Source organism: Podarcis erhardii (genome assembly GCF_964252035.2).
Source record: "Podarcis erhardii genome assembly, chromosome: 5".
NCBI lineage: Eukaryota > Metazoa > Chordata > Lepidosauria > Squamata > Lacertidae > Podarcis > Podarcis erhardii.
The window spans coordinates 5087944-5101164 of record NC_138509.1 but is presented as its reverse complement, the minus strand read 5'-3'; the positions used below and the strand labels follow the sequence as shown (position 1 = coordinate 5101164).

Below are 13221 nucleotides of genomic sequence, written 5' to 3'. Positions count from 1 at the left end.
AAAAATAAGGTCACACAGATTCTAGACACTTGGGATTTCCCTAGGTATAGAGAAATGTACTTTTATAAATCAAAAGAAAACAATTCAAGAAAGAACACAGTTCCATAGACTTCCAAGAGCCACAGAAAATCAATACTAGAGTAGACCATTGTATTGCCCAGATAGGAAACTTCCAGGTTTATATTCAAAGCCAAAGACAGGCATACCTCTTTGTATGCCTTGGGGGGTGGGAAAACATACTGCTGCTACCCAATCATAGCTAAGCTAAAATGCTCAATTTCTCTACTGTTTCCTATAGGCAGCTGTAGTCCTTTTCACATATTCATCATATGAAGGGAGCTCCACTCTGCAGAACAAAGTGTAGACTTCCATAAAGTCACACAGATGTGAAGATAAATATTACATTTAATGGCCTCATATAAAATACAGTTAATAGAAGTAACTAAGGTCAGAAAAACAGAAAAAATATTTCAAACCTATATAAGTTGTCATTAATTTTAAATATGTTCAGTGCATCAGATTAACATAAGAGTGATTAGATGAGGACTATAAATACATTATAATTGCATAATAAATTCCACATACCCGTTGATATCCAGTCAGATTATTTTATTGTTTTTTTAAGCAAGTGCAAACCACAAACAGCCAGGAACAGGGTTTTTATTGTAGTCTCTGTGGAACGCTCCCCAGGCCCCACTCTTTAGCAGCCATGCTCCACACCTACCATATGTCTCCTTGAATAATGAGAATGTCTCTTCATTTCCTTGGGTGGAGGTGGGGCGGGATTTGCAGGGTGTTTATGTCAACCTCTGGCTTGCAGGGCTGGAACACAGCCTACTGTACAAAGGTCAGACTGACATTTATTGCCCACTTTTCTACGCAGCCTCCAAAAATTTGACCAAGAAGGAATGAGGGCCCTTGGACAGAAAAAGATTTCATACCTCTGCAGTAAAGATTAGGTAGCTACTTTTTCAAGGGCTGCAAGACAGTGTTAGAAACTAGATGCCAAACGGCTCCTTAAACCAGGTGACAGTCATTTCAGGGCCGGGTGGCTTCAAAGTCATATTTTTCCATACAAATTTTGGTTCCTGAAATTCATTCTGATTGTGTGTGAAAACAGTCCAGACCCAAGGATCCCCAGGAATGCAGCTCCAGATGGTGGAGACACCATGTGCCATCCTGCCGCCTGGGCATCTTCACTTGGTCACAAGTGGCCAATAGCCAGATGCAATGCGCCTGGTGAATTTTGAACACTGCTTAGGGTGCAATTCAATGTTGCTTGAATTGACTTCCACTTGTGCAACAGAACTTCATCTTCCTCTCATTCCAACCCTCCAGAGAAGATTTATTTTGACTTTTATAAAATATGTTTCACAGTTCATACGAAATCTGCGAACCTCTTGGTCACACTTTATGTTGGTGAACATATTAAACCTCCTCTGATTGCACAGGTAATGTATTAATTATACAGGTACTGTACCCCAACATAAACACTTCTGCAACTTTGGTGAAACTGTATGATGAACAAGATTGTAGTTGGTGCAGTAAGGCAACATGCCAAGTGATGACAGGCTGATAATTGGGGCCAAAAATATTTCATTTCAGTGAAAATATGGTAGTGGGATTCCCCCCCCCCCCAATTTTTTGTAATAATCTGTTCAGGAATGCAAAGCACACTGGAAATACAATTTAAGTGATTAGTATTAATCAGGGCTTTTTTTTCTAGAAAAAGAGGTGCCAGAACTATGCCTAAATGCTACAGAGGTGACAGAATGCACCAAAGAGATGACGGAAGCCATGATATTAATTGATACAGCATCTTCCATCTTTCCTCATTACTGCAACATTCTTAAAGAGCTAAGCAAATGTCTGAACACTATGTGATTGGTTGCATATCAGCTTTATAAACATTAGATTTCCTGGAAATACAACAGTGGTCTAACAAGAAAGTAAAAACAAGAATCAATGAATGAGGTAGAGTGCAGATCACTTACATCAGTACCATACTTCCGTGTTGCCTGAGCTGCAAGCGACTTAATTTTTTCCCTGTAAAGTTGAGCAGCACGACTGCTATACTTAGCATTGGTGTCACTTGTGGTGCAACCATGTTGGTGGAAAAATGCAGACTACAAAAAAAACAAGAGTACATTAAAGAAAGACAATGTGTGTATTTTTAAAAGCATTGAGAGTGGATTTATTACTTAAAGTTAAAGCAAATGTATTTTATGTTTGCGTTATGCTATGTTAGGGTGGGTGAACATTATCAAGAATCCTTGTATGTATACAATGAGATGAAAGCTGTAGCATTTTTCTATAGCATTTACGTATTTTCCATCTGAGTGTAAATTCAAATATCAAATATTCAAACATCAAATCAAATCAAAATTTATTGGTCAACCAAATACAGGTTGCAGCCAAAAAAGAAAAGAAATAAGATTTTAGCAAGAAAACAAAGTTAATGAGAACAACATGCTAAAATACAAGTAATAAAACATATATAATACATACACGTTTGGAGTAAATATCAGGAGCATGAGAAAATCAAGTAGCCATAAGAAAGATTGCATGCACTCAAGCATTATTTTAAAAAGTGTACACAGGCAATCCAAATTCTATAACCTGTATAAATTGCGCAAAATTAAAGTTTCTGATTCTGCAGTTGATTCTGCTGCTGATAATGTATTCTGGTTTTTCTAGAACACAGAACATATCAATGAGAAAATAACCCCAGATGTCAGCAGGCATTGTTCATATATTTTCAAGCATATGTTTGCATCCATAAGGAATAGAAACTTCCTTGTAAACAAAGAAAGAAGGCAGGATTCTCAGAAGTAGAATTTTGTGTTCAGTACAGTATTGCTTGCTGTTCTGGGAACACTTTGTTGTTAAATAAATGGGGTAGAATTATATACATAAATCAGGGGTGACTAATCTGTGGTTCTCCAGATGCTGCTGAACCACTGACTGGGACTGGTGGGAATTTAGCCCAGTAACATCTGAAAGGCTACAGATTAACCACTCAGGTTTAAATTAAAAAGTGGGTGCAGCTTTTGCACCCACAAAAATAACAGAGAGAGAGAGAGAGCTTCTGCAAAATATGAATGATATGAAACCGTTCAGGGAGTAAAAACTCAACTTCACAAATAAACTTACAGCATTAGCATTTCCTCCAACTTGCATACATCTCAGCTGAAACCATGACCAGTTAGAATCTAATTCTGTAGACCTACCAAAATTTTAAAAAAGAAAAAAATTGAGAACTTTTCTAACCATTATTTCCCAACAAAATCTTGAAGCAAAACTTTTTTGTTGCCGTTAAATAAATCATGACACTGTGTAATATGCTGTATTTACCTATTTTTTAGACCTGCTAAGGAACAGATGATTGTTATTATGTGCTCACATATAAAACCACAGAATACAAAGAGGGTGCACTTTCTTATTCCCATGGCTGCATATGCTTCGGAGGATATTCAGATGAATTACCTTTTTTAAAAAAATTGAGTCTTTAAAGCCAAAATACAAAATTGCCAATTATGTGGCACAGTCATCTAAAAAGGGAAACTTCCATTTATACTTCTTGGCATTCTAGCTCCTGTAAACAGAACCAACCAATCTTTAGGAAAGCTGTTCTAATATTCAGTATTCAAAGTATGAAGCTCAACCACCAACATGACACAGGGGATTGGTTGGTAAAGTAAATAAAGATTGTGATATTCAGTATCAGATATATGACTCATAAATGTTAAATTCTAAAATGTAAACACATGATTGCAGTTTTCTAATGCACAACCCTCAGACTGCAACATTCACAGTAAAGCTGAAGGCAATCAAATCTTTGTTTATATTTAAAACCACTTCAATTTAATAAAAATATAAACGTTTCATCTCAATGGTAAAATGGAAAAATCCAATAATTTCAACAAAAGTATGTTTATATAATTCAGATTCCACTGTTTCAGACTATCCAAGAAACCATTTAAAACAGTTAACACAATATCACCATAGAATTGTAGAGTTGGAAGGGCCCCCCAAGGCTCATCTAGTCTGATCCCAGCAAGTTGGTTCCCATCCTATTTGAAACTATAGTGGTACCTCGCAAGACGAATGCCTCGTAAGACGAAAAACATGCAAGACCGAAAGGGTTTTTCGTTTTTTGAGTTGCTTCGCAAGACGATTTTCCCTATGGGCTTGCTTTGCAAGACGGAAACGTCTTGCGAGCTTGTTTCCTTTTTCTTACAACCGTTAATACCCAGGGAATCCGCGCTCCGCAAGACGAAAAAATCGCAAGACGAAACAACTCACGGAACGAATTAATTTCGTCTTGCGAGGCACCACTGTATAGTGGACTCTGCTTAGCTTTGCAACTGTTCTAGCAGCTTCATTGTTGCACCACTAAAGGTTAAGGTAAAAGCAGTAAGAAAACAAGTCAGCACAACAAAAGCCAGGTTAAACCGTATCCAGAATTTCAGGTCTGATCCAAAAGGCAACTGTCTTGATATTGAAAGAGCAATTTTCAGATCTTAACCACTCCTTGGGAACCACACCAAAGAAATTCTCCTGTATCTACTATTGATGCCAAAGTAGCATTCTGAGGGTGGGATTCAATGCTTTCCCTCTGTCAACAGAAGGCCCTCCAGAGTAGATTTATGGTGGCACTATAGGCAGTAGCGGAGGGAAGACATTGCTGAAAATTGCCTCCGTCCACTGTTTTGATGACAGGTGTTGTATAAAAGAGGCACACAAGATGAACAATCCTTTTACTTACAAATATGGGAGAAAGTCAGACAAATGCAGTAACGCAGAAAAAGCATCCTCAATCCTAAAACATCATGCAAATTCCTTACCGAATGAAAGTCAAGTGAACCCCAAGTGATCGATGAGTCCCTGAGCAGTCAATACACAGGAAAACACCATATGTTATGCTTGCCCAGCTTGGGTTTTTCGCTCCACAGTCGAAGCATATCTAGAAAACAATACAAAAAGTGTATAGCATATAGTGACAAGTAAGCATCTGAACCACAGTGTGAGACCTGCAGAATAAATAGCTCTAAATTACTCCAGCAAATGAGCTGAAGTAAGGCAAAAAGTTGGTTGCCTTGATGTAACTTCTAGTGTACCTACGGTCTTTGAAATTAACTGGGCAGCAGGCACATTTTGGTCCTATCAGCCAGTTTGACCAAGTGAAGGTTCCTGGGTGCCAGGGTGGTGCCTGACATCTCTACCACCTGGAGGTGCATGCCTGGGGATCCTTGGATCTTGCCTGTTTTCACACACTAATACTCCATCCTGTAGAATTCTATCAGTTCTATTTTATCTGCACAATCTGAATAAATTTCAGGAACCAAAATACTTTTTCTGTTCAGCCTGAGCGGGAGCAGTGAACAACATTATAGTTGTTGTCTTCAATTACCCCACCCCACTGCCCAGCTCACAGTTGTGAAGAATATTCTCATGTTATGAATGGTCTGTGTCACCATTAAGAAAAATAGGTAGGGATAGGCCAATATATATGAGGACTGTCCTTGAATCAAGTGACTTGTCTTCAGGTTCTCAATGCTTTTAACCTAGCTCAAGGTTTCCATCTTAATTAGCCAGATGTTTAACTGATGGATACACAGGTAGTGCTGTGGTCTAAACTACTGAGCCTCTTGGGCTTGCTGACCATAAGGTTGGCAGTTCGAATCTGTGTGACAGGGTGAGCTCCTGTTGTTTTGTCCCAGCTCCTGCCAGTCTAGCAGTTTGAAAGCATACCAGTGCATGTAGATAAATAGGTACTACTGCAGCAGGACATTAAAGTGTTTCCATGCGCTCTGGCACGCATCATGGTGCTCCATGAGCTGGAAACACTTTAGTCATCTTCGCCACATGACCCAGAAAGCTGCCTGCAGACGAACGCTGGCTCCCTCGGCCTGAAAGCGGAGTTGAGCGCCGCACCCCATAGTCGAATTGGACTTGACTTAAACCGTCTAGGGATCCTTTACCTTTACCTACCTTAACTAATAATCAATCACAGTCAGTCTATCATTTGAAAAATGAGACTTTAGAGCCGTCTTGCCCAAAAATGGCAATTAGACATTCCGTTTTGACAACTGTAATCTTGGTTTAAGGAGCCACTTGGCACCTAGTTTATATATCTGAGTTTCTAAGACTGCACCTGCAGGTGGAAGACCGTCAGCTAGCTGCTTCGGACTATATGGTCTATCTCTTTATTAGGTCACCTATCAGAACACTGTACAAAAGAAGCCCAACATGTCTAGGGCTGCAATTCTATGCACACTTAACTGGGAGTTAAGCATCCAGAACACAGTAGGCATTCTCCAAATTACTATACATAGAATTGATATCCACTCTTGATTTATACAAACAAAAAACATTCACTAGGATAACTGTCACCATCTGACACCTCTTAACATGTGCACATGAACAGACCCATTAACAAACATTAATATGATCCAGAACAATATACAACCTAGTTTTCAAACTGTAAGACTTCAGAGCACCTACCAAGGTACCAGAAGAACATGTTACTTTTATCCATTTGGCAGCATCTGAATTCCAAATCCTCCTTGTTATGATCACGTCCACACACAGCTACCTCAAAACCACTTGACTGAAGTAACAGTGGCCTTATAATCCAACATTTGAACTTTGTGAACCTGAAGATCATATCTACATATCACTAAAGAGCTATAACAGAGCAGTAATTATTTTCAGCTAGCCCACTTGCCAGCAACCAATTTGCCTGAACCTGTTTCAGCCCTGCAGCATTTCTATGTCATCATCTTATAAGATGATTTCATCATCCATGTAGATTAATCTGTTATAACTCAGAACAACTTCAGAATTACTGCTTGAAATGAACATGCTGTTTTACACATACTTCCACAAACCATCAGAACACAAGATAAAGTAACTTGACTTTGGGCACCGTAACCGATCATTATAAAATTATACAGTCATGTCAGAGTGTGCAGGAATGAGCAAACAAAATTACATGAAGAAAATACGCAGAAATAACTGCCTGTTGGAAAAGCCCACATTACAGTGCTCCTCCTATTCTGAAAGGTCACTGACTCACTCTTCACAAAGAAGAAAATGGAAAAGACAAAATCAACTACAGCCCTAGTTCTTAAGCCACCTCATCAGTTTTCACTCCCTTCCATGCTGTGCTTTAAAGGAATATTGCCAACAGTGACAAGGCAGACAGAACCTTGGCCATGAATTCCAGCAAAGAAAAAGGAGTGAGGAGTTCTGGGCAGGAAGCAGATGCACTTCAGCCTCCAAAAGGCGAAGGATGAATCACAACGTCAGCTCCACAATACATGGATGGATATAAATCAGGAAGGACACATCTACCTACACAGCTGTCCCTATGTTTCCCAGTTTCCCTATACTTGATCCAAGTAAATCAATGTGCCCTTTTTTCTTTTGCGTTTGGCCTTGGGCAGCAGAAAAAAGAAAGCTGAAAGCAACTCCCCCAAAGTCTGTCTGCAAAAAGAATGCAGCAAAACCCTTAAAGATTTCAGCCCCTTCCTCAAGTCCTTTGCAAGAGGGAGACCTGGGTTCCAATCCCCACATCATCCATGAAGCTCACTGGGTGATCTGATCTTGGGCCAAGTCTCCCTCTCTTAGCCTGGCCGACCTTACAGGGTTGTTGTGACGATGAAATGGGGGGAGGACCATGTGCACCACTTTTGAGCTCTTTGGACGATCAAGGCAATGAATAAACAAATGCAAAAAAATAAAAGAGAAACGAATCTGGCCACGTCTACGCGAAAGCAAGCCCCGCCTAATGGGACGGAGCTTGCTCCCTACGGAGCTCGGGGTGTTAGGATCGCAAGCGCAAAGCGCCTGGCGGATAAGGCGATTTCGGGGAGGGAGATCGGAAAGCTGGCGGCGGGGGGGCGGGCGATGGTCACCGAAGGGGCGAAATCACGACGAGGATCACGATCTCCGTGGGATCTGGTTCTCCTCGCGCGCGCGCGCGCTGTGCTTTTGCCCGGCCTCTCCGCCGTTTTGGGTTCCACCTTGGGTACCAAAATGTCTTGGGGCAGCCCAGGGGCGTAGCGTGGGGGGTGCAGGGGGGGGCCCGGCCGCACCGGGCGCAGCACCTGGGGGGTAGGGTTAGGGGGCGCAAATCCATGGGTTAGGGGGCGCAAATCCACGGGTTAGGGGGCGCAAATCCACGGGTTAGGGGGCGCAAATCCACGGGTTAGGGGGTGCAAATCCACGGGTTAGGGGGCGCAAATCCACGGGTTAGGGGGCGCAAATCCACGGGTTAGGGGGCGCAAATCCACGGGTTAGGGGGCGCAAATCCACGGGTTAGGGGGCGCAAATCCACGGGTTAGGGGGCGCAAATGACTTGCCTTGCCCCGGGTGCTGACAACCCACGCTACGCCACTGCTGCGGAAGCGGCGGCCCGAGATCCTCGGCTCCAGGGCTGCAGGCAAAAGTAAACAGCCGGACGGGAAACCACGAAGCCCCCGGAGACGCGCGACGGGTCAGCGGAGGAGAGGCGAAGCAGCCCGCCTCCCTCCTTCGCCCCGCTCGCTTACCTTGTTGGTGGGGACGGAGCGGAGCCTCCGGAAGACGGCGCCGATGTCTTGCTTGCTGGGCTCGCACATCCTCCCTCTCGGCAGGCGACGGAGAAGAAGGCGACGACGACGACGACGACCAAGAAGCGCCGCCTCAAGAAGCGCCGCCACGGAGGGAGGGAGGGAGGAGGGAGGCCAACCCGCGCGCGCCTCGCACGCTCCCGCCAACGGGGCGGGGCCTCCACGCGGCGCGCGCAGGCCCACGTCGTGCCACGCACGCACGCTCCGCGGAGGAGCGTCGCGGGGAACGGCTGATTTGTTGGGCGCGGATTGGGAAGGCCGGGAAGCGGGGCGGGGCTTCCTTCGCGCCAGCCGGTTGGGCGCTTTGGCGTTGCCTAGGGCGACCGGGAGGGCGGGGTTCCTTTCCCCTCGAGCCAAGGCGGCAAGCCGCGGAGAGGGTTAATGCGACGGGGGGGGGGGGGCCGAGGATATAAAGGAGACACGCGAATAAAGGCGACACGGATGTACGTGTGAACGCTCAACAAGTGAACGGAAAGGGACCAATGCCCGTTTCCTTTTCTCACTTTTCATTGATGGTCCGTCAAAGGAGATGCAAAAAGTTTATACTCAATAGAAAGTATCTTTTTTTTAAAATAGTTTCCTGATCCAAGAAAATAAAGGTGCTCTTTTTTGGGCTTCGTTTCTCCTTGCCAATAAGACAAGAAGCAGGATGTGATATGACCTGAAACTAAAAAGAAGCTGGCTGGGCACAGGGCCAGACTCTGTGGAGGCCCCTAGGCAGCCGAAATCTCAGGGGGGCCCTCACAAATTAATGTATTTTTGGATTTTGAAGCTCAATTGTAATTTTCTGTCTAGATCAGTATTATTTTGACCCATAGTTGCAGGGCTCCTGAAAAGCTGCTGCCTATTAGGTAATCTGGCCCTCCTGGGCAAGGGATGGAGACCTGTCTGGTCTACGCACCAAAAAAGTCTCTCTACAGTACCTGAAAAATTTAGAAGTCAACTTTGTTTCCCCCCCACGGTAGACTCTTACTCATTTAATGAATGGGCCATTGATTCATTAAAACTATTGGGCATAAAGAAGTGGCTCATTTAAGAAGCACTTGGAAATAGGTTCTTTTTAGGAGCTATCAAATCCGCTTTCGGGGTTGGGCCAGTAAAAAATTATTCAGCTCCACAACATATTATGCTTGTTGTATCTGCTGCTGTTGGAGTCAACCTTTGGAGTCCACATGCTGATGATCGGCGTGTCTGTATCAAAGTGCAATGCGATTACAACACTAGCTCCACAGGGAATCTAAACAGCAGCTGCTTGAGGTAGCATTGAGATATTTCTAGAGGACTGGAAGAAGTTTAAAGCCTACCTACAAAAACATTGTAAATTATATGAATGTTGAGGACATTGAAAATGAAACGAAGGGGTTCTAGTGATCAAGATAAATAAGAGTACAAGGGAGGGATGAAGGATGAAAATGAGTAACGAATGAGCTTGCTGAATTAACTATTTAAGTGGAATACAAGAAAGGGAGGCGGGTGGAAGTAATGGAAATAAGGTTTTGAAGGTTACAAATTTGAAAGAGAGTTTTTTTTATGCTAAGTTTGCTTTTTTATGTGCTTTTTTTCTTTAGTTTTTTCTTCTTTTTGTGATACCTGTTGTTTTTTGTTGGTTTGTTAATTCTTCTCTTTTGTAAAACTTAATAAAATATTATAAAAAAGAGAGAGAGATTTCTGGCATGCTGTGCTATTTCCTGCTGTGTCTTGAGCATCAGCAGGAGTTACAAAACCGCTACCCTCCCTCTTGATAGTTAATTGGGTAGATAGGATGAGGACACATTTCGAGTCCTAAGTGTGGTTTGTAAGTGCACTATGAATGTTAAATAAAAGCCAGAATTGTATGGTTGGAAGGGACCCTGAGGGTCATCTAGTCCAACCGCCTGCAATACAGGAATCTCAACATCCATGGTAGATGGCCACCCCACTCCTGCTTAAAAACACCCATGAAAGGAGAGTCCACCACCTTCCGGAGGAGTTTGTTCCACTGTCAAAGAGCTCTTACCGTCAGAAAGTTCTTTCAGATATTTAGTCTGAACCTCTGATCTTGTAACTTGAAGCCATTGGTTTGGGTCCTACCCTCTGGAGCAGGAGAAAACAATGGGTCGAGCTTTGAAATCCGTCCCTGCAACTATTTAGCATGGGTCAGTTTAAACATGGGAAGAGTTGATCTGAGTTAAGAGGTTAGCACAGGGATGGTGCCTTCCAGATACTGGGCTCCTATCAGCCCCATCCAGCATGGCTAAAGGTTTGGGATAATGGGCATTGTCTATTCCTGCAGCACATTGGAGAACAAAGTCTGCATCTCTAAAGCAGTTTTGCAATTGCTTAGGGAGTTCACGTTTTGAAAAATAAAGTGCTGGGTTAACATATGCATAGAAATGGACTTGCCTGGTTTTGTTTCATTTTGAAGAGGCAGAATCCACCTGAAGCACCTGGGAAATAACAAAACTGACAGCCACACTAGAACTACAGTGGTGCCTCGCAAGACGAAATTAATCCGTTCCATGAGGCTCTTCGTATAGCGGTTTTTTTGTCTTGCGAAGCAAGCCCATTGACAGCTTAGCGGATTAGCGCTATTAGCGGTTTAGCGGCTTTTAGCGATCAGCTGTTAAGCGGCTTATCAGCGGATCAGCTGATAAGCGGCTTAGCGGCTTAGGGAAAGGGGGGGAACCCGCAGGAACTCGCAAGACATTTCGTCTTGCGAAGCAAGCCCATAGGGAAATTCGTTTTGCAAAGCGCCTCCAAAAAAGAAAACCCTTTCGCCTAGCCGGTTTTCCATCTTGCGAGGCATTCGTCTTGCGGGGCACAAGTGTATCTCATTTGCTGGTTTATATGGATGTAAAGGAGATCAGCAGGATATTGTGGTCCCACTGTTAAGGTAGGCTCCCTGATTGGTGACTGGGACAGGGCCTTCTCTGTAATAGCGCCTTGACTTATTTTCACCCCTGTTCAAGTCCAAAGTCCTAATTTTCACTAAGAGTCGAAAAACCTATAATTGGAGAATAGACGGAAAAGCCATTGACCAAGTCTTTAAATTTCAATACTTGGGAGTCCTTCTCCAACACAACATGGGCTGGAAGGTCCATCTGGCATATGTATTAAACAGAGCTAAAGCCCTTTCCTTTGCGCTACTGCGTTTTTCTTTTCAGATGGGGCTTTCCATATTCCATCAGTGTTAAAAGTCTTCAAGGCAAAGGTGATTGCAACAATAGCATATGCAATTCCAATATGGGGGTCTTTTGTTAATCTAACCCAATTGGAGGTAATCCAAAACCAGCTGCTAAGAAGGTTGCTAAAATTACCCAGGTGTGTAAGCAATACTGCTATACGACTCGAACTAAATGTTACATCTCTAGAAACCACATTATGGAAATGCATCCTCTGTTACTGGTTGGCATTATGACATAAACTTCCAAATCTCCACTTGATACAGTGTCTCTGGAGAGATGACTTCCCTAGCCCTTGGGCAAAAATAATACATGGGAAACTTGTGTCCTTAGGATTATCTCCATCTGAACTACTAAAATTGGATTTAATCTCTGCCAAGAGAATTATAACTCACAAATTAGAGGAGATGGATTTACAATTTAATATTGCGACAGGTGGTGGCACCTGTTCGCTGATAAACCTTGGCTTAACATCTCCAACGAAACTTCCGTCTTATTTAACTACCTTATCTGTGGTGATGCACAGGTACGCCTTTATAAAGGCTAGATTCAATGTTTTCCCATCAAATGTGTTGGGTAACAGACTCTCCAACGGACAGATCTCACTCCTCTGTGACTGTAAAAGTGGATCTATAGAATCGTTATATCATATAATCTTCTGTTGTCCATTACATTCGGCTTCATGGTCCAAGTTTCTGGCCCCATATTTATCGAGAATTGCTGACAGACCTCAGGAAGCCCAAATAATATACTTATTAAACGACGAAGACACAAGTAGTTCCCTTGCAGTCGCTAGATACCTGATTAATGTCTTATTTCAAAAGAGGAGAAATGGATCACTGTATGACTCTGACAGCTTAGCTAAACTTAAGAACCATCAATAAGTGCCAGAACTAAGACGCATATCTCCCAAAATCCGAGGGATTTGAATTTCAGTTTACATAGAGGGAGCTTATTGTGTATAGTGTTTACTTAATTGAAGTAAAATTGGTTTTATATGGGTGTTTTAACTTGGATTTTAACTGTTTAAATTGTATTGTTTATGGATAAATTTTGATGTATTGTTTTCGATATGGGCCAATGGCCGTAATAAATCAAACTAACTAACTTTCACCCCTGTCCAAAACCAAACCTTTTAGGGGAACTGATTTGTTGTTGTTCGGCATTCCTTTATTCAGCATTTGTTTTATTTCAATATATTCATGCCTGAACATAAATACATTTGTTCTACGCTTGCCTAGTGTAATGCGTCTGCACTTTGCCTGTTCTGTATTTTGAGCATTTCTTCCAAAGTATATTTGACTGTTTCACTCCATTTGTAGGCATGCTTTGATAGCTGGAGGACAGGACTGTAACTTTCTTCAGTCTCATGTTAGCCAAAATCATGTGTGCATTGCTGGGACAAATACTACTTCTACTTATCATTATGCATATACCAAACA

At 42.7% G+C, this 13221-nt stretch overlaps 1 protein-coding gene across 8 annotated transcripts in view; it reads right to left on the bottom strand.

Annotated features, from left to right (window-relative positions):
* Positions 1–8719, bottom strand: part of ARFGAP3 (ARF GTPase activating protein 3) — a 35293-nt gene extending 26574 nt beyond the window's left edge. For all 8 annotated transcript variants that reach the window (XM_081860970.1, XM_081860972.1, XM_081860973.1 and 5 more), the window contains exons 1-4: positions 8559–8719; positions 4848–4966; positions 3154–3226; positions 1995–2126 (exon numbers count right to left, since the gene is read on the bottom strand). In XM_081860970.1, the coding sequence (XP_081717096.1) occupies positions 1995–2126; positions 3154–3226; positions 4848–4966; positions 8559–8627 (393 nt within the window). In that variant the 5' untranslated portion in view covers positions 8628–8719. The remainder of the gene's footprint in view (positions 1–1994; positions 2127–3153; positions 3227–4847; positions 4967–8558) is intronic.
* Positions 8720–13221: the final 4502 nt, after the last annotated feature.